Source organism: Garra rufa, chromosome 1 (genome assembly GCF_049309525.1).
Source record: "Garra rufa chromosome 1, GarRuf1.0, whole genome shotgun sequence".
Classification (NCBI taxonomy): domain Eukaryota; kingdom Metazoa; phylum Chordata; class Actinopteri; order Cypriniformes; family Cyprinidae; genus Garra; species Garra rufa.
Window position 1 is genome coordinate 17,307,329 of NC_133361.1, and position 27,118 is coordinate 17,334,446.

A 27,118-nucleotide genomic window follows, 5' to 3' on the forward strand; every position below is an offset into this window, starting at 1 on the left:
CAATTTCTCGCACTCGCACAAATGCTCCCAAATATACTTTGAGGTTGCGCAGATTAAATTTTGGGAGCATAAACGGTCGCAATTTTACTCAATTATCACAACTCTCTGCGATATTGATATCGCGTATACTAATATCGCGATAACGATAATTCTTCGATATATCGTGCAGCCCTTATATATATAAGCAATTGGGGGAAAAAATGTATGTGTGTGTGTGTGTGTGTGTATATACATATATATATATATATATATATACATACACACACACACACACACACACACAAACTTCTTGTATAAATGTATTGTATACATATTATATAATACATATTGTAGATTTAATTTTTATTTATTGCATGCATGCATGAAAAACTGCAATCAAATTTTTTTATAAATAAATGAATACATGTAATAATAATATAAAAAAATTATAAACAAACACACACAAACATTGCACATAAACATTTAATCTGCATAATATAAAAAAACTGCTTATTTATATAATGAAATAAAAACAGAAGTATTTAATTACATTATTCTACGACAAAAGATTATGATAAAAATGCAACACATTATGCATTATATTATATTATATTATATATTATATATTATGCATAATGCATTTTTTGTTAATTACAACTAAAACCATTAAAAAAAATGTTTTTACCTGAAATTAACGTAATAAATTTCTAAAAAATAATTTAATTATTTTATTTCAGCTAATTGCCAAGTCAACATTACTCATTTTAATTTAGTTTACTAAAATAACTACAACTGGAATGAAAATCAATTAAAAATGCAGAAAAATGCATTAAATATTTAAAATAAAAAAAATGATTAAAAAAAAATAAATAAAACTAACTAAATGTCTAATAAATTAGCAAATTTTTTTTAAATATGTGACCCTGCCTGGACCACAAAACCAGTCATAAGGGTCTTTTTTTTAATTGCTGAATAGATAAGCTGAATAAGTAAGCTTTCCATTAGTGTATGGTTTGTTAGGAAAGGACAATATTTGGCTGAGATGCAATTGTTTGAAAAAAAAATCTAGAATCTGAGGGTGCAAAAAAAAAAAAAATTGCCTTTAAAGATGTCCAAATCAAGTTCTTAGCAATGCATATTACTAATCATAAATTAAGTTTTGATATATTTACGTCAGGAAATTTACTAAATATTTTCATAGAACATGATCTTTACTTAATACCCTAATGATTTTTGGCATAAAAGAAAAATTTATCATACTGACCCATACAATGTGTTTTTGGCTATTGCTACAAATAGAGCTGTGCTATTTAAGACTGGTTTTGTCATCCAGGGTCACGTATAAGAAGTTGCTTAAATAATTAGTAAATAATGCAAATCAGCAAACAATGAAACAAAGTAGTATTCTCAAGTTAGCAGTGTCACTATTTCTGATGTTCAAACACTGACCTGAGCTCTGTTGGCATGATTTCTGCCGCCAAGCTGCCGATGGCTCCTGAATCAGCGCTCAGAGAATCTACAGACACACAGGGAGAGAGATCTAATTGGTTGATCGTTTGAAAGAGGGCGGGGCTAATGTTTCTGTCCATAGATGTGCTGTGTGACACCTGTTAAGCACTGCTGCTGGACCTGAGCACATCTCAGCTCTTCAGTCGTCTCTCTCAGCGTGTCGCGCTCACTTATCAGCTTCTGCAGCACACAAATACACACATTCACGGTAACAATCCCAGAGTTAATGTTCTCTGATGTGAGGGATAAGTGTTGCGTCGTACCTCTCTCTCCTTCTGAAGCGTCTCATATTTGTCTTTGAGGTTGTTGTACTCAAACTGCCATTTCTCGGCTTTCATGGCCTCCGCCGAATGTTTGGCGCTCATCTCGTGAGCCTGAGGAACACAAGCATACATCAGTCATTCATCTGAAGTCTATCTGGCTACTCGATGCAGTTGAAGCTGTTTTCTGAACTCTGATAGACAAATAAGTCCATGAACCAGGTTCTTGAGGACTCAGATTTGTTATGAAAGCAACCTGGCCTAATATGTGGAAGTGAAACGATACTGATGAAACATGATATATATATCAGAGGTTGCGTTAAACGAAAATTGTCCGTCATTGATGGACGGAAATGAGGGAAAAATCCAAAGGCCGTCCGTCACTTTGACAGATTACACTGAGGATGATCTATTGTAATTTGTAGCTGTAATTCCCACTCCTGTCCAGTTGGTGGCGAGTGCGCTCCAGTGTGGCAGCAGAGCACTGAATCCAGAACAAAAACGAAACTGTCACGAATCTTATGCTATGAATTTGATTACATACAGGAGACTACACAGAAGCTACAACGATCTATCACGCCACATTAAAGAGCGCCAAAACGGTATTTATTGCTTCAATTTCCTAATGAAATCGACATAATTTTAAATTTCAGACTTGACACAGGGTGTGGTGTTGAACATGAAAAGTTAAGCAGTCTCATCTGTTTATCTGTTCTCTCTTCAAAATAAATGCCTATATTATAAAACTATTGTCTGGAAAATGTGAACAAACATAAATGCAATTAAATGTGGTATTAAAATTAAAATATGAAAATTAAAATGACGGGTAATAATGGATTATGACGGAATTTTTACGACCCTGTCCGTCAAAATGACGCGCAATGTTAAAGTCTAAGGCCGCGATCACACCGAACGCGTCTTTTAGTTCTAAAAACGCGAGGCGCACAGCACTGCCTTTTTTTGGTGACTTTTAAAAAAAGAGCAGTGTGCTGCGTTTTTTTATGTTGCTAGGCAACGACCAAAACAGCTGTCCTGTCAGTCAAATCAAAGAATTATAGCGCGAGCGCTCTAAAATCTTTGGTTTTTGCTGTTAATTATCATATTATTCATATTAGCAGTCATATTAGCAGAAACCCCCCAAAAAATACAGCTCCGGTTTACCCACGACAGACACCAAAAGTTTCTCCTCCATTTCTTGTAGTCTCCGGACTTTTTAAGCAACGGTAAACTTTCATCACCACAACAGAAGGCCTGCCTCTCTATTCATTCGATTGGACAATGGAAAAAACGTGAATGACATCAGGCGTTTTTCCGCACAGAGTTGCTTTTTTTTCAACTTCAGGCGCTCAGAGCGCTTCTGCAAAAACACGAGGCGCAGTAGGCGGCAAAAACGCGAGGCGCCGGGGCGCATAAGCAGCGCGCAGAACACTCACTGCCAACAGAAAACCATTCAAAAAAGGCGCCTCTCACTGCAAAAACGTGTTCGGTGTGATCGCGGCCTAACGCAACCTCTGATAGATAATATAATATATATATATATATATATATGGGTCATTGACGTGACGCCTACATTTTTTGTCCGATTTATTTTTTTCTGTTAAAAAATTGGTTTAAATGCAAAAAAAGATGCCATATGTAAGAAGTACCTCTCCCAAATATGGACCAACTTTAACTTTTCTAAAAACATAAGTTATTTGTAATTTTTTTGTTATTCGAAGTGTCAAAACATCATGTGGTGCGACCGTCCGGCCATAACTTTGTTTTGGTAAACATCTTTGAAATCACCAAAAATTTATTAAAATGAATTTTCTGCACTATTTGGCATGATTATCACTTACAAAATAATACTTCTTACCTATAAGGCCCTTAATGGTTTAGCTCCTGCATACCTAACTAGTCTCCTACTACGCTACAATCCCTCACGCTCCCTAAGGTCGCAAAACTCTGGACTTTTAGTAGTACCTAGGATAGCAAAGTCCACTAAAGGAGGGAGAGCCTTTTCTCATTTGGCTCCCAAACTCTGGAATAGCCTTCCTGATAACGTTCGGGGTTCAGACACACTCTCTGTGTTTAAATCTAGATTAAAGACTCATCTCTTTAGCCAAGCATTCACATAATGTATCTCATAACGTTGTACTTCAGTTACATCTGATCAAATGCACATTAATATTCTTCAGCTTGGGCTAAACACATCATTTTTGTTTGGTTGGAAGTTGGAACAGCAGCTACGCTAATTATTTCTCTATTTGTTTCTCTGTTTCTGCCACGGGATTTCCATCCCGTGGTAACTAGGATTTACACAAGATTCAGTCTGGATTCAGAAGAAGAGATGATGCCGACCCCTCAGAGGACCGCAGATGATGCCAGCCTTGAAACAACATACAGCACTACATAATTTTCTTACAAGTTTGATCACAGCACATAATCATTGCAATTAGTGTTCATCATCTGTTCGATTACACAGTTACTGATTTTAACATTTATATCATATGTACATCGACTTGACATACAGTATTCACCACTAAATACTAAAATTACTAAATATATTGTAGTAGCCTAAACTTTTGTACAGCGCTTTGCAACGATTCGTATTGTGAAAAGCGCTATACAAATAAACTTGAATTGAATTGAATTGAATGATTTTGGCAGTGTTTTGTAATTGTGTATAAAATTGCAAAGCATTTGTATTTATATTTCCATCATAATATACAAACAAACGTTGTCCGATGGTTTCCATTTTATAAAATATCATGTGGTGCGACCATCAAGAAACTACCATTTTGGGACTTTTATGTTGAAATCCATTCAAAGACAGGATGTTGCATCATATTGCAATTCTGCCAAGGAGCAACTGAAGCAGCAAGCAGGTGTGTAACTCTCTTTCAAATTTTGAAAAAGAATATTTTTTTAACAGCTGTTATGTAGTGACCACATTTGGATATCATGTGGTATGACCTCAAAAAAACTATGAATATTAAGTTTTCTCTTCAAATATATATTTTATTATACATTTCATAGTAGCATTTTTTGGAAAAGCTAGCTTTTTTTTTTAGGTGGCCAGTCATGTGCCTGTAAATTTTAAATGAATTTGAAAACATCATGCGGTGCGACCAAATATCATGTGGCGCGACCACTGCAGAGTGTTTTTCATGATAGATATATGTCCTAGATAGGCAGGTCTTCTAATTTTATATCCAATTAATGGGTTAAATACATAAAGTACTTTATTTCAGTCTAATTTGGAATAGAGTTTATGCAATTTTGGGTCATTTTTTAAACATCTGTATTTTAGATGGGTTATATTTAATCTGTGTACAATATGAGGGAAAAAAGAACATTTAGAGCATGTACTTTCAGTTTGGTAATTATACATGCATGCATTCATTCATTCATTTAACTATTTTAATTGATTTTACCAGGTGCCACTGTCAAGCAAGGAAAAAAACGCTCGCCATAGGCAGCATGTTAATTCTGACCCTGCAGCAAGAGCAGAGTACCCTGGAAATCCAGAGGTCTCGCGAGAGCACAATTTAAATTGTCTCTGCAAGACACTCTGGCATCGAGCAATGATGCATGTTACTGCAATACGTAAGCGGTTCTGGGAACCAATCAAATCGGTGTATCTGATATAGGCGGGCCAGAGGCAAGCTAAGCTGATGACAACATCGCTGCGACGTCCGGAATCATTTAGTAAACATTGAAAGATGACTACAGTTGTTTGAAACGGCTTTGGCCGCTACAATGAACGAGTTAGACTCGGCTTTTCATATAAAACCGCGCTCGAATCGTTCCTTTGCAAGAAGGATGTTTTTGCTGTTTTGCCGACTGGATACGGCAAGAGTTTAATCTATCAGTTATTCCCGCTGGTAGCTGGTAAGCGTATGGGGCTTAGTGAAAACCCACTGGTGGTTGTGGTCTCGCCGTCGATCGCCCTTATGGAGGACCAGGTGAAAGAGGCGAGGAAATACGGTGTTTTGGCTATGCAACTTGGCGACCACGAAGAGGAACAGATCTGAAGCGGGCAATGCCAGATAGCATTCGGCAGAAAAAAGAAGTGGCGAGAAATGTTATCGAACAAGGATGAACAGGATGATATGTCTCACTGCTGAATGAAACACTAGCGTCCATCCACATATTAGTTGATAGTTAATGAATAGTTTGATCGGACCTAATTGTTTTATGAGGTTGATTCGGCTGTCGTAATTAATAGATATTAATCTTGTCACATTGTTTATGTTATAACATTGAAATCCACTCTTATATGTTCACCGTCGCTCTGTATACGTCACACCGTGTATTGTTGTGATCGGTCGTGGCATTATCCAATTGCGTGCAGAGAGAGTTTCAAATGCATGCTTGGTGCCGCCCCTTGAGTTAGGCCCTTTTCATTGCTCGATGCCAGACCCTTAATCTTAATAGATTTGGGTCTGGATTTTTCCAGGCTAAGAGCAGAGTACCTTGCTAGGAGAAGAGAAAGGTATTTTTATTTTTTAATTATTATTAAAACTATAAATAAAGCATTATGAAGTTGCTTGTGTGTATTGTTCATTACTTAAAAATGCTTTTTTGGTAAAAATTCCATATATCAAGTCAAGTGAGATGCTAGAGAGACAGAAAAAGAAACAGAGAGAGAAATGGTACTCTACCGCTACTCTAAACTGAACTGCCGAGATTGGGAAATATTCCAGAATACATGGGGTTAAAATAAAACCTATTTTAATGCCATGTTCTGCAAATACCCCTCAGTTTTTGTTTGTTCATCAGTTGTACTGTTACATCTGAAGGCAAGTGTTTACTTAAATCTGTTTGATGTTTTATGATGTTTAGTTATGATCATACTAATCGTTGTCATACTGATACATGATTGTTCCGATCAAGAAGTATTTGTAATGTTTTATAAAGAATGTTTACATAAAATGTTTTATAAAATGTTTATTAATGTTTGTGTTAATGAAATTTCTGTGAAATTTGAATAAAATGTAAAAGTTTAAATCTTTTTTTGTATAAGATCTCTTTAAATAGATGTAAAGTCTGTGTGTCATTTGGAGCGACCACTCATCATGTGGTGCGACCAATAACAGCAATAACTGTATTAAATAAAAAACATATATATATATAATTTCTGTGGCTGAAATATGAATCACTGCCACAATATGCTTAAGTAAATGGTATTTTTAAAACTTTTTATCAGCTTTATGCAATTTACAGAAAAAAATAAGTCTGCTAAATACATTTAAGGTGGCAATTCTGAAATTATAGAACAAATGTGAAATCGTTATTTGCAAAAAAAACAAAAAGAAATGCAAATACTTTGTTTCTAAACACTTCAATTACTGAGAACATATAAAAGAAATGTTAAGCATGTTAAGGGAATAAATTAATTTTAATATAAATCATGGTCGCACCACATGACATTTTTCAAGGCTGCGGCCAGTTCATGAAGCTGAAAAAAACAATAAAATCACTTAATTTAAAATTTTAATATGAATTTAACATTCTTAACATTCTTATTGTTTGAACAACTACAAAAGATATTATTAGTTTTTGCATTTTAAAATTTGCTTGTTGAAAATCCTTATACGTCAATGACCCATATATATAATTAATAAACTACAAAAAAAGAAAAAAAAAAGCTTTATGAAATGTTTTTTTTCTATATTTTACAATTACACATTTATCTACAAATTACTTTGTGTGTGTGTGTGTGTGTGTGTGTGTGTGTGTATATATATATATATATATATATATATGTAAGGGATAATGAACGGTTTGCCGCGCATTAAAGGATTTTAAATGCACGATGTGGAGGCTAATAAGGGTGGTTGCCTCCGTGGAGTGCATTTTAAATCCTTTAATGCTCGGCAAGCCGTTGATTATCCCGCTTATTCCATGGTCAATTGCCAAGTTATAGTTAAAGTTAAAACTAGTAACGTTACTGCTCTTTGCAGCGCAATATTTGACCGAATAGGGGAAAAAAACGGTTATTTATGACACGCAGCTCTAGCATTTTGCCCGCTTCAAATTAGACACAGGCATGAAATAGTGCGGTAAGATCACATTTATTTGAAGGAATTATAGCGTTTGTTTCAGTAAATTATTGATCGACCGAGAGAGAGCAAGAAGGCGAGGTTGACAGTTTTGTGTGTGTGCGTACCTGCCTGCATGATGTGCGTCTGCGCGTCTCTCTCCACAAACAACGAATTCATTCAAAAACCGCAGTTTTACCACCTCGTTGCTGAGGAATATAATGTAGCGATCTAGTATCTAGGATGTTTTAACAATAAGAATCGCAGGGAAGTGCTGACAAGAAGTTTATGTATGTGTGCAGCACAATGCGATCTCCTACCTCTCTCTCTCTCTCTCTCTCTCTCTCTCTCTGTGCGTTTGCGTGCATCAATTAAAGCAGCGCATTAATATACAATGGTGATTAAACTGACTTGGAACTACCTGTGCATTAAACGGTTTTACTGCACACCTGCCAACCAATCAGAATCCAGTATCCAGACATTCCATGGAATAAATATATATATACATTCGAAGTTAATCAAAGTTGTCCTAAGATAAGAACGGGTATTCTTTTTGGTTTCAGGACAAATTTGAAGAAAGGTTTTGATCCACTTTGAATGTTGACTACTGTGTGTATATATATATGCATGCACGCACACACACACACACACCTATATATAGCTTCAAAAAATAAAGTTTTTTGGCACCCTCAGATTCCAGACTTTCAAATATTTTCTAAATATTGTCCTATCCTAACAAACCATACATCAATGGAAAGCTCATTTATTCAGCTTTCAGATGGTGTAAATGTTATCAATCTCAATTGATCAGTGTAATCAGCGTTTGTTCACCTGTCTCTTATAGGTGTCGAGCTGTGAGCGGATGGCGTTGGCTCGGCGCAGCTCCTCCTCCAGCTCGCAGGTGCGCTGCATGTAGACGTGGTTCCTCTCCTCCAACAGACGCACCTGTCTGCGCAGATCGCCCAGATCCTCCAGCTTGCGTTTGTACGTGTCCACCATGGCCTCCAGTCGACTCACTCGATCAGAAGAGTGCCTGAAACACAGGATAAAACCAGTGATAATGTCTCAGACAGCAGCTGTGTGTGTGGATGCAGACAGCAAGGCGTCTCTCAGCTCTGACCTGAGGATGTCCATCTCGTCTTTGAGGGACTGGGCCTCCTGAGCGAGGCTGGTGAGATCCTCGTTCCTCAGCTGCAAATCCGTCACCTCTCGCTCCAGAACATCGGCTCGCACACGCAGGTCATCTCGACTGCTCTCCAGTCTGAAATATACATAGATACACATGATTCAGTCTGAGATTTGGCTAAAACCATGCTGTAATAATCTTTCCACATAATGCCATTTGAACATATTATATTGTGACTCTTTATACTAGTAACATTACATTGTGGTATTATTATATGATATTATGCAGGGTTTGTTTTCTTATTGCAAAATCAAATTATTTAAACAAAGCTCCTATTTTATATTGCCAAAAAAATGAAAGCAGAATGGAGGTGTAAAACTGTAAAAGTAGAGGTGAAACGTTTTAGTTGTTAAAAACTTAAATATATTGTGATGTGATTTTTTTTTTTAATAATATATTGTAGATTTATATTTATAAATATTTTATTTTATGTAATTAATATTATGGCGTATTAATATAGAGATAAAATTATTATAATATATCCCTGGTGAACTGTAATCTCTCTTTGATTTATTTCACAGTTAATTATCTTTATTTTTAATATAATATACAATATATTACATCAAAATATTAATACCTTATGTTATTAACATAACAGTACATAAATATAATACTATGTTTATAATACTATATACAAATATACTGTATTTGTCTGAATTGATATATGCAGAATTCACTAAGTAATAACAATTAATGTTATAAATGTTATTTATAACAATATTATATATTAATATACACTATAATATTATATTTTAGTTTTTAATTAAAAATAATATACAAATAACAGTATCACATTATTAATAATATATCAAATATAATAATATCATAGAGTAATAATAATTTTATAACTATTACAATATTAATATACACTATAGTATTATATTTTTGTTTTAAATTAATGATAATTAAATAATATAGAAAAAACTATCACTTTAAGATAATACTTTACAAATATGGTGCTTTAATATTACAATAACTTACATAATATTATGAAGTAATAATACATTTTATAACAATATTAAATTATTGATATACACTATAATGTTATATTTTTGTTTTAAATTAATGATAAATAGTATAGAAATAACTAGGGTTGGGAATCGAAAATCGATTCCGATTCTGGAATCGGATACTTAAGATAAAGAATCGGATACTTGTTATAATATTAAAATTTCGATTCCTCGTTTCGATTCCTGGTTGCATTTTTTCCATCTAGTGATCTGCCAGGACCTTCCGCGCGTGCAATCTGCCAGGACTTTACGTGGTAATGTAAACATCAGTCGAAAAGATGGATCACGGTAAGCGTTTAAATGTGTGTCTACGCTTTGTAAAAACCGAAGCCAAATCTACCGCTGCACGCAAACTTCATTTTAGAGATCTGCAAGGGACGGATTTTAGTCCTGCGCCCGCCCACTCCAGAAGGAATATATGTTATTTCGTCCCGCAAAAGCCCACATAAAAGTCACTTATACCCCCGCGGGAAGACAGGTATCTATTTTATCTCTTGGCTGCATGAAACAAACCCTCCCGGTAATGTAAAGACAAAGATGACCAGAGTAATAGTAACGAACTCGCGCGTGCCTAATGTATTCATTCTTGTATATCGGAGTCGACGTCGTACATTAGGCACGCATAAGTCCGCTGTTGATTCACAAACTATTCATGCTTTCGGTGCTCTGATCCATATTCATTTTGAAAACTATGCAAATATTTTGAAATTTCACGCAAAAATACTGTCCTGTGAGTTTTTTATAATGAATGCTTACCCATAGAGGTGGATCTTGTAAGGGTCAGTGGTGTTTAAGCACATATGAGCACCAGCATAAACAGATTTACAATGTATTTACTGTATTTTTCATTTATATGTTTATTTTATAATGAATACAAACAGTAGATATTCAGTCACTTAAGAAAGAGTACTCTGAAGTTGTGAAGAATGTCTGAATTAAATAATTTAGGTGCTTTAAATCTGTATGTGTGTATTCATGTTAAAAAGTTAGAGCAGAGGATTTTCTTTTAAATTCAAAAGTATAGCTTTAATTTAAAGTTTGCTTGATTTTTTTTAATAACATGCAGGAGAAAATAAAAAGGCAAAACTAATGTTTAGGTTAATAAAAAAGGTTTAAAAATAAACACCTTTAGAGGAAATGTCAGGCATGGGGGGCCTTGCAAAACTGACCCGAGAAGAAGGGGGCCCTGATATAAAAAAGGTTGAGAACCCCTGTAATAAAATAATATGTTGCAAGCTAGCACTGAAAATAAACATGTTTAATATATTAATGTTTGACTTTTGTGTTTGTTGTTTTTTTTTTTTTACTAAATCGGAATCGAAACTGGGAATCGAAAAGAATCGGAATCGATAAGTGGAATCGGAATCGGAATCGAAATCGATAAAATTCAAACGATACCCACCCCTAGAAATAACAGTATCATTTCATTAAGATAATACTTGATAAATATGATGCTAAAACACTAAAATTTATACAATATTTGTACACTATTATACATAACTATTATATTATTAATAGGGCTGGGCGATTAATCGAAAAATAATCGAAATCGACATTCAGAACCTATAATCGTTAAAATTTTTCCAGGAAGATTATTTCAATTACTTTCCCTTTAAAAAACACAAGCGCTCCGTTCCGTTATTCCGCCGACATGTCGATGGAGAGCTTAAACAGTATTTATACAGTAAAAAGTATTTTTACAGGATATACAAGGGTAATTTTATTTAGAGGAGATACTGCTTATTTTCTACTTTTAATATGAAAAACATTGAAAATTATTTATTTTGTTTCCAATAGTGCAAGTTATTTATTTTCACTAATTTAAGAAAAATGTGACTTTTCGTTTTAAGCAATGCTTGCTTTAATTTCAGTTGTTCAACACTGATGTTCAATTAATAATCATAGATCGTAGATAGTGTGTTTCCTTCAATTATTTTAAAATCAAGTAATGCACCCTTCATCCAAAAATCTCTCGCTTGTAATATGTGAACATATTTACTGTACAAAACTTGTCAGTGAACTATGAGGGCAAAAAAATAATTATTATATAAATATAATTAAATATAATTTTATTAATAAATAAAATAATCGTTCATTAATCGTAATCGGGTTAAAATGTTCAATTAATCGAGATTTTGATTCTAAGCCAAATTGCCCAGCCCTAATTATTAATATACATTATATTTTTGTTTTAAATTAATGATATGATATAATGCTATAATACTATAATTATTCTATACATTATACAGTAATACTTTTTAAATTATTAAATTAAAATTTATATTAAATTATTAATATACATTATAATATTATATTTTTGTTTTAAATTAATGATAAATAATATAGAAATAACAGTATCACATTATTAATACATCAATATGATGCTATAATACTACATTTATATAATATTATAAAATAATAATACTTTTTATATCAATGTATTATTAATATACTCTATATTATATTTTGTTTTAAATTAATAATAAATAATTTAGAAATAACAGTATCACATTATTAATGTAATGCTTCATAAACATGATTCTATAAAACTACAATTATTTATGTAATATTATAAAGTAATATATTTATATCAATATTATATTATTAATCTACATTATAATATTATATTTCTGTTTTTAATTAAAAAATAATATAGAAATAACAGTATCACGTTATTAATAATACCTCAAAAATATGATGCTATAATACTACAATTATTTATATATTATAAATACTAATTTCATAACAATATTATATTATTAATATACACCATAATATTTTTGTTTTAAATAATTTATAAATAATATAAAAGTATCGCATTATTAATAGTTCATCATTATGATGCTGTAATACTACAATTATTTATATAATTTTATAACGTAATGTTTTTATTTGTACAAATAGATATAGCCAACAATCAATTTGCAATAAATTATTAATATTTGTTTACAATTAACTTAATTTGTAATATAACAGAGGTTATATTATCATATAATATTACACAAATACAGTGCTATAATATAATAATTATTTGTAAAACATAGAACTATATTTTATTTGCATGGATGGATATAGGCAGAAAACTAAATTATAATTAGCAATTAATGATACTATTTTTATTACAATATTACCATAATTTATAATATTAGCATAACACTACAGAAATAATATATTAATATACAACCAGAAATATAATTTTGTATTTGTATGAATTGATAGCCAGCAGCCAAATAAGCAATAATTATAGAATGACTTTTAATTTATATAATATAGAAATTACATTTATATAATATTAATATGAAAGTAATAATATTTTATTATATTATAATCATTATTGTTGTTGTTGTTCTAAGACTGTAATGTAGAAATATAACAAGGTCCATGTACTATTATAATAACAATTAATTATGCATAATTACATGCAAGTAACTCTAATCCTAACTATGTAGGTAATTATTATTACTCATTACATAAATGTATAATTATACTGTCACAGGGGACACCTTCAAATAAAGGGTAAACTATTACAACTGCATGAATGGATATAGCCAGAAACCAAGCAGGTAAAATGTAATTATAATTCATTACAATTAATCTCACTTTTGTTTATGACTAATCTAACACAACTGAATCAGGTAAAACTAGAAATGATTAATGTAGGTTTTGCACGCTTCTTGCTGACTAGACTTCAGAGTCAAGAGAGGCATACAAATCAGACATTGGGCCATTAATTTGATCTGATATCAACAGTAGAGCTCTTCACAGAGGACCCGAGACCCGAGGACCCGAGACCCGACCCGGGACCCGTGCGGGTTCGGGTCTATATTTTAAATGGTTAGCCGGGTCCGGGTCGGGTCCAAATCTATTACTTCGGGTCCCGGGTATGTTTAACTTGTGTGTAATACCCGAGTCGATCGGAGAACATCGCACCAGCCACTGTCAGTCACCACTTTGCACGTGTTTTGTAACTTGCAACTTCTAAAATTATAATAATAAAAGTGTGAGAGGTAAATAAAAAAAAGAAGAATGAATAAATAAAAAAACACGCGTGTCGCGTGACCGCAGCCGCGAGAAGCAGAGCGCAGGAGGAGTTAACGTAAGCGGACGGTCAGTGATCATGGATTCCTTCATGAGTGATGTGAAAAAAAAAGCTCAGACAAATTGACTATAAAGAGCTAAAACCCAGCTTGCACATTTATTTATTTCACATCAGCAACAAAATATGAGATCGAAAATGAACAGTCACATTAATGTTGTCTGTGATGTTTACACTGCATTGAAATAATGCGCATGCATGAAATGTTTCTATGGCAACCAGAGCTGGCGACTTTTACTCTGCCATAGTACACATTGCATTCTTTTTTACGTTTATAAAAATATGGAAGAACCATCTTGTTATATTAAAATTTTTTGGTCAGGCTCGGCTCAGAGAGCACAGTAATGATAGAAAATATGGTGGAAAAAATACACTCTTTTCAGAATAAGCTATTTACGTTATCAAGCTGTCTCGTGCTATACGTGCGAATTCCTCCTTTAAGTTTCATAAAATGACCACTAGGTGTCGTAGGTGGAGCTCTAAACATTTAGAAGATACTGTTATTGAGGACACACGCAGTAAAGTTTACCGCATTCATTGTTCTGTGACTTTAAAAAAAAATTTTAATTAATTAATAAATAAAACAATTGCGCCGAGTCTTTATTACAATCTGCAAACAGTATCGTTATTGTAGTTCAAAAGGGTAAACACAACGGTCGAATTTGACTTAGAGAAAAAAAGTATTGCATTAGTCATTCGTCACCGACCGTGACTAGCTGGAATAGTGGATTAAAAAGGGTCTTTCTGTCGGCAAGAGAGAAGAACAGCCTAACATGTAAATGCACTGGCAAGGAGGTTTGTATGCGACGCTACTAACAGTAGTTACGCCAAAAAGGTTTTTTTTTCCATTTGCAACTTATTTATAGTTAATAGCAGTTTGCTGTGCAATATGTGCAATATGTGCCGATCGGGTACAGTCGGGTCTGTCTCTTCCCGTCCGGGTTCGGGTCCAACTAGTACATTTAAGGTATTTCTCGGGTCTTCACGGGTTCGGGTCCCACTTTAAAATAAAATACGGGTCCGGGTCGGTTCCGTCCATCACATTTACGGGTCTATTCGGGTTCGGGTACGGATTTTAGGACCCGTGAAGACCTCTAATCAACAGCCTAAACACTACATGGGCCCCATCGTGGAGCTGCACGAGGGAGCCTCCCACCTGTAGTTCTCCTCCTGCAGCTGCTCCATCTGACTCTGCAGCAGCAGCAGCTTCTTGTTAGTGATGGTGGAGGAAACGTCAGGCGTCTCGCAGTTATTCAGACGCTCCCGCAGAGACTGAAGCTCCACCTGGAGCGAGGACTTCTCCTCCATCACAACAGACAGCTGAAAACGCACACAAACATCTCACTTATTCAGGTTTTCTTACATTTTCCAGCATTTCTCATCGCTTTAGTTCAATGGCCACCTGCTGCTGGAGCTCTCTGCAGCGCTGGGATGTGTAGTCTCTATCGTCCGTCTCTTCGCTCAGAAAATAATACTTCCTGGACTGAGGAAACAACAAAAGCAAAGCATGAGATGTAGATGAAAACCCGAAGCTGGCTGATCCTAAATGGTGCATGCACTCACCTGACTGTCGAAATCGCCATACGTCTCTGGAGTTCCTGCCTCCACGGGCTCTTTAGTGAGCAACTAAAAGACAAACACAGTAAGGTCTCCATTAGATTAACAGCACAGCGGTCACATGTTCAAGCTGCTGCTCTTTATAGATCTACACGTGGCCTTCTGAGAGAACAGAATGAGTTTTCACAAATACATAACTACAGCATTTCACACAGATCAATGGAGAGACTGTCTTCCTCATCGTTTGAATGTGCAAAAGCAGCCCGAGGGAGGAAGTTACAGAGAAAACATTTGAATAAAGACCAAAAGTGAACTGAAGTACTTCACATTCACTTCCTCCACAGCAGAGGATGTACAATACTTAAGTACAGTAATCAAGTAAAATTACTTAAGTATTATTCAGGGGGATTTGTACTTTACTCAAGTAGTAGAATTCAAACTGACTATTTGTAATTTTACTTGATCACATTTCTGAAGAAAAAAAACAGTACTTTTTACTCCTTACAATTGTATTTCATCTTTAAATGTAGATTACATTTTTATTTTATCTTATGCACATTAAATATGGTAAACGGAAGCACATGTTGCGATATGAAAAAAGTGTATTTACAGTATTATTAGTTCCGTTTTGATAGCGCCGTTAGCTGTGTAATATATTAGCTGAACACACAAATTTGAGTGCAAATCAAATCAACGATGAGAATTTAAATACAATTAATATTTTTTATATTTTATTATTAAATGCTACAAATCTCCCAAAAACTGTTTACATAAACATTGCATCTTAAATTAATTGTAATTCATGTTTAGTGATGTTCTAACCAGGTAGTGAATAAGTTGTGTTTACAATGTCATTATATGACACATTGAGTAGAAATTAGAAAATAAGGAAATTAAATTTTTTCTTTAATTGCAAAAAAATGGTGCCGAACATACTTGAATTCCACAACTTTTTGAAGATGATCTGAGCCAATTTTGAAAAATCAGACAAAACATCTAGGAGGAGTATGAAAAAGTAATTTTACAAACTATTAAAAATAGCCATAAAAAAAAAAAAAAAAAAAAAAAACGAAACCACAAAATTTTTAAATTTGAGTTCATTCGAATCGGCCAAAAAATAATTATTTTCATTCTTTTTGGTGAAAGAATTAACATTTTGTGGCGTTAGAGAGTTTAATTTAAAGACTACAAACTTACTATGGAGAATGTAGAATGCCCTTTGCCTGTGTGCCAAATGTCAGAAGAAATCTAACCGATACAAGCTTTTTTGATGCTTTTTCTCATCAGAAAACAAACAAACAGATCTATTCAAATCTTTCTGCATTATCAGAAAAAAAAAAAAAAAAAAAAAAAATTCACTCTGGTGATTTCGAGTGGGATTTGACCTGTAGAGCTTTCATGTATCTATCATGTGGAGACTTGCTGCAGATAAATGGAGCATACAAACACTTACTTGTGTACTTAGGAGCATTTGTGTGAATTAAAGTCCCCGCAGGGCCATAAAAAGTCAGTTTTGTCATAAAAAGCCCATAAATATCTTAAGTGGTATAATAAACATCTTAACGAGCAATTTAAGAAGTTTAAATGTGGGGTTGGAAAAACAGGTATCACAAATAGGAATCATGTGATTATTAATCTTCAAAAGGCTATAATTTAATTGAATAAACATCAGAATTGTATATGTTGAAGTAAAAAGAGCTTTGTTGCATGGCTTTTCAAAGCAGTTCCCAATCAGTGAATAACAGTGGTGTATAAAGTACCTGAAAGCCATACTTAAGTAAAAGTACAAATATCTTACCAGAAAATGACTTTGGTAGAAGTTGAAGTCACCATTTAGAAAGTCTTAAAGTATGTGATATTTATTGCACTTAAGTACAAAAAGTATTTTTTACTCTTAAATGTACTTAAGTATTGAAAGTAAAAGTAAATGCATTTTTTTTTTGCAATTGCGAATGTATATCATCCATTTCTGAGTGAAAAAAAAGTTTGAATTATGAGTTTATATTGCAATTCTGACTTCGTTTCTCACAATTGTGAGTTTACATCACCCAATTCTGAGAAATAAAAAGTCAGAATTGAGAGATACAAACTGGCATTTGTGAGGAAAAAAGTCAGATTCGTGAGATACAAACTTGTAATTGCAAGAAAACAATTGCACAAAAAAAGCCAGAAAAAAAAAAGTCAGAATTGCGAGATACAAACTTGCATTTGCGAGAAAAAAAAAATCTGAATTGTGAGTTTATAAACTTTATTTTTGCTCACAAAAACTTTTGTGACAGAAATAAAGCGGTGAAGGAAAGAAAACTAAATTTCAATGCAAATGCAAACTTTTTTAGGGAGAGGCAATATTTTTGTGAGCAAACACTTTCTAGATAGAAAGCAATACTTTTGTGAGATTAGTTTTTCATATAGTTTTGCAAAATTGAGAAAAAATACTTTCTCACAGTCGTTTACATTTCGCAATTCTGACTGGGATCCTGACTATTTTGTAGTAAGTAACGAATATGCTATAAAAATAGTATAAATTTTAATCAGGAAATGTAGTAGAGTAAAAGTAGGCTGAAAAATAAAAACTCAAGTAAAGTACAGATACTCCCAAAAATACTTAAGTACTGTAACAAAGTATAACTAATTCGTTACATTACACCACTGCTGAATAATGTACATTTACAACAATAGATTGCTTGACTGTTGATGAATTAAAGTTTTTATGATGTTTATACTGTAATATGTTACAGATGGTTGCAAGTGTGCTTCTTTTCTCTCAGCTGGTAAGAATAAAGCATAGATATTTTTAAATACATTTTTAAACGTAAAAATCCAGCAAGTGTGTGTATAAAGTTTTTTGTTGTTTTCTGTGGTTTTTATTGGTCTTTTGGTTACATAATAAACTATCTGGTATTTATCATAATTATAAACTTATATTATATACAATACAGAACTATTACATACAGTTTGAAACAATGTACTTTTTGAATTCAAATGAATTAAGGAAAAACACATATTTGCTCAATTTTAATTGCTCCGCTAATGTAAAAAAAGAAATCATTAACATGGAAGCACGTGTTCTCCCTGGGAAATAAGTGTGTAATGGAGGCGTGTCGTGTACCTCTTGTATAGCTGTCATCACAACATGCTGCACTGATTCCTCCAGCGTCATGATCTGCTGAATGTGCTCTGTGAAAGAAAAGAAAATCATATCATAATTATGACATTTAGGCTGATGGTTATATAACAGGCAAATCATTGCTATTTTACGGATTAATTCTGCTTAAGGTATTTGAAAAACATGCACCTAATGAAGTCATTATTTTACACTGAACAAGGAATCATTCAGAAAATACTAAGGTTTAGAGTCAGAATTATTAAAAAATGATGAGTTATATAAACTATTGCAATACAATATTTGAATATAAAAATACTTACATAATACAAAAGTTCTTGAACAGTAAGGTTTTTAATGTTTTTAAAGAAGTCTCTTCAGCTCACCAAGCCTGCATTTATTTGAAATACAGCAAAAGCTGTCAAATTGTGAAATATTTTTACTATTTTTAATAACTCCTTTATATATGAATATATTTCAAATGTAAAATTTTAGCATCATTACTCCAGTCTTCAGTGTCACATGATCCTTCAGAAATCATTCTAATTTGCTGATTTGCTGTTCAAGAAATAAGTATTATTATTATAAATATTTAAAACAGTTTAGTACATTTTTTTCAGGATCCTTTGATGAAAAGAAAGATCCAAAGATCAGCATTTTTTAATAGAAATTAATACTTTTATTTAACAGGGATGCTTTAAATTGATCAAAAGTGATGATACAGACACTTATAATGTTACAAAAGATTTCTATGTCAGATAAATTCTGTTCTTTTGAACTTTCTGTTCATCAAAGAAACCTGAACAAAACTACTCTGCTATTTTTAACATAATAATAAATGCTTTTAAGTGACTGGAGTAATGATGCTAAAAATTTAGCTTGAAATCACAGGAATAAATTACATTTTAAAATATATTCAAATAGAAAGCAGTTATTTTAAATAGCAAAAATATTTCAAAATCTTACTGTTTTTGCTGTACGTTGCATCAAATAAATCCAGGCTTGGTGAGCACTAGTAAAGACTCTTATTTAATCTAATCTTATTTCACATATTATTGTTCAAAAACTTGACTGGTAGTGTACTTTGTAAAACATTTTATTAAACAATACAATACATTAGTTCTAATAATATAAGTATATTTAATGTTTTTTTTATATGCAAGTATATATATTATTAATAAAATATAATAATATATTTTTGTTCCTCTGGGTTTATTTTCATTCACATTGTTTTGTTTTTTAAATCAGCTCAATTTAATTTATTATGGTAATATAAATAATATTAGGGATGTTCGACAACCAAAATTATTTGGCCGAAAATAGCAAAAAAAAAAGCCCTTTCTGTGTTCGGCTGAATAAGCATTTTGATTTTACTATTGTTCTGTAAAATAAAATAAAAAGTAAGACAAATGTAACGATAATTATCACAACTGCTCTATTAATACATTTATTATAGCATTCTCCTTTGCTCAGCAAGGCTGCATTTATTTGTGCATTAAAAACACATGCCTGATTCAAGGGGGTCTTAAAAACAGCCAAAGAATATTATTACTAACTCACTAATTTTAATTTAAATTGTGCTTTGTTGGTAGGCTATAATGTCTACTAGAATGTTAAAAATATTCAGTGTTAAGTAAATATTTTTAAATCGTTGTTTTGTAACTGTAAGACAAAACTGTAAAAAGCAAATATTGGCTATTTAATTTATGCAGTGGTGAAAAAATTACAACATACATGAAAAAAAAAAAAAAACCTGTCTGCCCAGTGTATAATCTTGTTCAGCTTCAGCCAACAAATTTCATTTTGGTGCATCTGTAACTGGCAGAAAGCTGAAGGAGATGTCGAGTACCTGTTTGGCTTTAATAGTGTGGTTACATGCGTTTCAGATTATTTCTAAATGTGCATGGATTACAAAATAATTTAGTCTCCACTTGTATTTATTTACCCATTAGACAGAGGAAGTTGATAACAGGTCTAAATTGTGTCTCACATACTGTGTGAATTCTCTTTCTCTGTGTTTTCCCATTACTCCCCTCCCCTTTCTCTCATTGTGTTCATCTTTCTCTGTCTCTCCATTCATGTGGTCAGCGGGGGTCACTTTAATCTCAGCTCAGTTTTTGTTCTCATTTCTAGTCAGTCTATCAGAGCGTATCATGTGATCATGTGACTCAGGGTTTTTAATCTCTTCTGTACCTTGTTTCTGATCACAGCTGATGGCACAGCCCAGAACCAGCTGCAGCAGGCGACCCAGTTCAGTCACGTCCCCCATCTCACCGATCAGACACACGTCAGGAACGTGCTCGTCAGACACCTGCTGACTCAACACCTGACACACAACACAGCGACTTTAATAGGTTAGCATAACTAATTAATACTAGAACAGATCCCTTAACAGATCCCAAAAAAATAGAACAGATAAATTGTATGCATATTAATGTACATAAACACACAAAACCACTCATTGAGATGTAGACATCAACGCTGAATAAATAAACTTTCCATTGATGTATGGTTTGTTAGGATAGGACAATATTTGGCAGAGATCCACCTATTTGAAAATCTGGAATCTGAGGGTGCAAACAAATCTAAATTTTGAGAAAATCCCCTTTAAAGTTGTCCAAATTAAGTTTATAGCAATGCATATTACTAATTATAAAGTAAGTTTAGATATATTTATGGTAGGAAATTTACCAAATATTTTCATGGAACATGATCTTAATATCCTAATGATATATTCATAGTTATTTGTTTGTTTAAATATATCTATATATTTTGTTATATATTTAAATCCTTTTATATAGTTCTTTATGTTGTTGCTTCTTTATGTAGTTTGTTGACACAACATAACTTTTAATATTAATAAATAATATGATATTAAATATAATAAATATAAGTTATTTACAAAATATATCAAATAATATTATCACAGATATACCACTAAACTGTTTAATATTTTGAATTAGATTTTATTTTTATATTTTCTCCTCTCACCTATACGTTTCAATATGCAATTAAATGTTTTTTTTTTATATCTATATAGTAGTACTTTTCATTTTTCATTGATATGTTATCCTTATTTAGTTATGTAGTGTATTTTACACAAATAATTAAAAATAAAAATTTAATTAAATAATATATTAAATGAAAATAAAATTATATATAAAAAAAAACTATATATGTGTGTGTGTGTGTGTGTGTGTGTGTGTGTGTGTGTGTGTGTGTGTGTATAAAAAATAATAGCGTTATTTTACTACCATAAATAATTTCTTAGTATCGCCTATTAGTATTTATATATATAAAACATTTTCACACCCATAAATATTAAATACATGTTATATATACATGTTAATATATTTAAACAAATAAATAAAAATGTAATACAAATAAATAATAAAAATAAGATAAAAAATACATAAAAAATATAAACCTGATCTACAAATATTTTTAAACTAAATAAAAATATAATCCCATTAAATGAACAATAAAAACGAGATTAAAAATGAATACAAATATATTTAAACAAAAATGTAAAACAATTAAATAAACAATAAAAAACTATAAAAATAAGATTGTAAAAAAACAAAATAAAGAAAAATATTTTAAAATAAATTTTAAAAATCACACCCATGATTATTAAAATACATGTTCATTCTCCCTTTATGAGAAGCACTCTGAGCTGAAAGCAGCCAAAAAAAAAAGACTTTAATCACACAAAAACGTAACTTACATCATGATAATACTCCATGATGCTCTGAAGGATCTTCTTGAGGTTGCTGACCTGTCAGAACACGTGTTTACTCAGACACATCAAAATCCCGTATACTGCACAGAAAATGTCTTTACTACAGAGAAATGTAATGAAGCTAGAGTAAAGTACCTTGAGCCTCCAGTTTGTGCCGCCATCCTCTTTTATCCTGCTGAGCCACGTCTCATTAAACCAGGACGAATCTCTGACAGAAACAAACACAACAGAAACACTCTTAAAACAAGGAGCCAACACAATTTTAAGATGCATCATGAAGGGAAAGGTCTGTTAGTGGTTGTGAGGGCCAGCGAATGAGAAATATTTACTATCAGCTGTCATATTTGACATTGTCAGATGAGCACATGCATGTGTGTCTGTGTTTAGATATCCGGTGCATGTGTCAGATCAGCTTTCACATGAATAGTTGTCGTTCCTTCATAAACATTTGCAGAATATCACTCTTACATTTTGTTGAGCACATGTGCGATGGCCACGCCGCTGGTCAGCTCATGTTTGGTGGCGCACGACGGCACCTGAAACGTCCGCAGCTGAAACACGAGGACAGAAAGAGAGAGAGAGAATTTAGACAAAAACAGGACATGGTTTATAGATTATGTTGTTTAGGGTCTAAGCCACCTTTTTAAATTAAATGTATACATAAACAATAAAAATATGATTTTAAAAATGCATTAAAATAAAGAAAAATATATTAAAATGAAATTATAAAGACATATTTAAACAAATGTAACAATTAAATAAAAAAAGATTCAAAATAAATACACTGAAATAAAGAATAATAAATTAAAATAAAAAATAAAGACATCTAAACAAATGTAACAATTAATAAAATAAGATAAAAAATAAAATAAAAATGTATTAAAATAAATATATATTTAAACAACTGTAATAGCCTACAATCAAATACGCAAAAACTGATTAATATAAACATAAATAATATATATTACAGTATTATTGTGAATAGGAAAAATAACTCAACCAATAAAAATAACATTTTAAAAATAAATTAAAATAAAGAAAAAATATTAAAATAAATAAAAACATAAAAATATATTTAAACAAATAAATAAAATTAATACAATAAACAATAAAAAATATAAAAAAACAAAAACATTAAAATAAATATCAAAATAAAAAATTAAATATTTTTAAATAAACATTGAATACAATTAAATAAAAATAAGTACATTAGAATAAAAATATATGGTAAAAATAGATATTATAAATATTTAGACAAAAAGATAATAAACAACTAAATAAATCAAAATGTATTAATATAAACAAATAATATATATTACAGTAATACTGTGAAAAGTAAAAAATAACTTAATAAACAAAAATAAGATTTTTAAAAAGTAAATTAAAATAAAGAAATATATTAAATAAAATACATATATTTAAACAAATAAATACAAATGTAATACAAATAAATAAAAAATGAAAAAAGATTAAAATAAAGACAAATATATTTAAATAAATACAATTCTACAAATATATTTAAACAAATAAATAAAAATGTAACCCAATTAAATAAACAATAAAAACAAGATTAAAAAATAAATAAAATAAAAATATATTTAAACAAAAAAGTAATACAAATAAATAAACAATGAAATCAAATAAAAATCGATTAATACACATAACACATATTACAGTATTATTGTGAATAGAAAAGATAACTCAAACAATAAAAAGATTGTAAAACAAGCATAAAAATAAAGAAAGATATAATAAAATAAAGGAAATAATTAAAATATTTAAACAATTACATACAAAGGTAAAAATTAAATAAACTATAAATAATATTACAAATAAAATTGAAAATACAATTAAAATAAAGAAAATAATTAAAATTTATTTAAACAAAAAATAAATACAATTACATAAACAATAATAAATACATTCAAATAAAGAAAAATATATTAAGGTAAATAAAATAATAAAAATCTAAACTAAAATAAATACATTAAAATAGAAAATATATTTTTTAAATAAAATAATTTAAATAAAAAGTAATACAATTAAATAAACAAATAAAAATCGATTCATATAAAACATAATACATATTACTAGTTTTATTGTGAAAAGAAAAAAATACTCAAACAATAAAAATAAGATTTTAAAAATGCATTAAAATATAGAAAATATATTAAAATAAAATGAATAATAACAACAACAACTCAAAAGAAACTAAATATTTTTAAATGCGTCATTACAGATATTTATAATACAAATATTAAACAGTATAAATTTGGTCTTTGTACATAAAAATATTATTATGGGCTGGACAATAATCACACTTCTGTATCTGTTCATGGCTATTTTAAGATATATTATAAACAGTTCAGCACAAAGTAGTAATATTTCTATACTTAGTAATTGTTTCAGAAAATATTCGTATTATTCTGGCACATATACAGAAATAAATGTCTCAACAGTAAAATCACAAACAATGTGTTTACTGTTGTAAATAAATACGCGGTTTGAAAAGGATATATTGATTTCAGCGAAGGTTAAGTTGTTTTGAACTCTTATAATCTGTCTAAAATCATTTCAGGACATTTGGTCAGTTACATAATGAGTTTAACACAGCAAACTGAGCACCAATAAAACTGTCTGAGTGAAACACGAGCGTAAAATCAAAAGAAAACAGCGATTAATTCAATAACAGCCATAAAAGTCGGTGAAATGCGAGGAGATTCCACCTGCTGCTAACAGGCTAGCGCTGACGATACACACAAACAAACTACTTCATTCTCGATAAATACAGAAGAACACGCTTTAAAGATGACTGTAAGTGAACAGAAGGGGTTTATATCTTACCCAAATAAATAAAGAATCACTCAGCTGTTGTTTATTTAGGCTCATGGTGCCGGTTCGTGCTGCTACACAAACACTAGCAGCGCTGCTAAATGCGCGCTCACGAGCTAGACGCGTCACCGACGCACATATTTTTGCGCCGCGAGAACGCCATAGCAACACAACGACGCGCGCTCTACATATTTAACTTAAGTATATAAAATTAGTTACATTTCTTTTTACTAATTATATTAAAATAGTTATTTTAACAAAGTTATTAAAGGGATGGTTTACCCAGAAATTACAATTCTGTCATCATTCACTCACCCTCAAACCTGTATGAATTTATTTCTTCAGTTGAACACAAAAGAACCAACTTTGAAGTTGACTTGAGAAAACCTGGCCTGTTTGAAGTGGTTTTAAAACATGTAGTCTGAAGGAGTTCAGTTGAAAAAGTCTGAAGTTTGAATAAACAATAGTATAGATAGATAGAGGGCAGTTTGTGTTGATAGATAGATAGATAGATAGATAGATAGATAGATAGATAGATAGATAGATAGATAGATAGATAGATAGATAGATAGATAGATAGATAGATAGATAGATAGATTATCAGGGTGGTTTCTATGGTGATAGATAGATGCAGTTGCTATGGTAGTTTGTGTGGTTGCTAGGGTGTTCTGCATGGTTGCCATGATAGATAGATTACAGATATTTTACACATAGATCAGTAGACTGATTGATTCTATGAATGATTCTATGGTTGCTATGCGGTTGCTAGTGTGCTATGTGTGGTTGCTAGGGCTTTGTTAGGCGGTTGCTAGAGTGTTCAGGGTTGTTGCTATGATGTTGCTAAGATAGATAGATAGATAGATAGATAGATAGATAGATAGATAGATAGATAGATAGATTATCAGGGTGGTTTCTATGGTGATAGATAGATGCAGTTGCTATGGTAGTTTGTGTGGTTGCTAGGGTGTTCTGCATGGTTGCCATGATAGATAGATTACAGATATTTTACACATAGATCAGTAGACTGATTGATTCTATGAATGATTCTATGGTTGCTATGCGGTTGCTAGTGTGCTTTGTGTGGTTGCTAGGGCTTTGTTAGGCGGTTGCTAGAGTGTTCAGGGTTGTTGCTATGATGTTGCTAAGATAGATAGATAGATAGATAGATAGATAGATAGATAGATAGATAGATAGATTATCAGGGTGGTTTCTATGGTGATAGATAGATGCAGTTGCTATGGTAGTTTGTGTGGTTGCTAGGGTGTTCTGCATGGTTGCCATGATAGATAGATTACAGATATTTTACACATAGATCAGTAGACTGATTGATTCTATGAATGATTCTATGGTTGCTATGCGGTTGCTAGTGTGCTTTGTGTGGTTGCTAGGGCTTTGTTAGGCGGTTGCTAGAGTGTTCAGGGTTGTTGCTATGATGTTGCTAAGATAGATAGATAGATAGATAGATAGATAGATAGATAGATAGATAGATAGATAGATAGATAGATAGATAGATAGATAGATAGATAGATAGATTATCAGGGTGGTTTCTATGGTGATAGATAGATGCAGTTGCTATGGTAGTTTGTGTGGTTGCTAGGGTGTTCTGCATGGTTGCCATGATAGATAGATTACAGATATTTTACACATAGATCAGTAGACTGATTGATTCTATGAATGATTCTATGGTTGCTATGCGGTTGCTAGTGTGCTTTGTGTGGTTGCTAGGGCTTTGTTAGGCGGTTGCTAGAGTGTTCAGGGTTGTTGCTATGATGTTGCTAAGATAGATAGATAGATAGATAGATAGATAGATAGATAGAT

The 27,118-nt window shown here is 31.7% G+C and overlaps 1 protein-coding gene across 1 annotated transcript; it reads right to left on the minus strand.

Annotated features, from left to right (window-relative positions):
- Nucleotides 1-1,403: 1,403 nt before the first annotated feature.
- Nucleotides 1,404-25,419, minus strand: hook2 (hook microtubule-tethering protein 2). Its single transcript, XM_073824746.1, has 14 exons — nt 25,313-25,419; nt 22,937-23,019; nt 22,604-22,676; nt 22,454-22,504; nt 20,920-21,052; nt 18,733-18,800; nt 15,630-15,692; nt 15,469-15,549; nt 15,223-15,386; nt 8,895-9,035; nt 8,606-8,807; nt 1,752-1,862; nt 1,587-1,668; nt 1,404-1,495 (listed from the first exon to the last, which is right to left on the minus strand). The coding sequence occupies exons 1-14, from the start codon at nt 25,355-25,357 to the stop codon at nt 1,404-1,406; spliced, it is 1,389 nt and encodes a 462-aa protein (XP_073680847.1). The 5' UTR covers nt 25,358-25,419.
- Nucleotides 25,420-27,118: the final 1,699 nt, after the last annotated feature.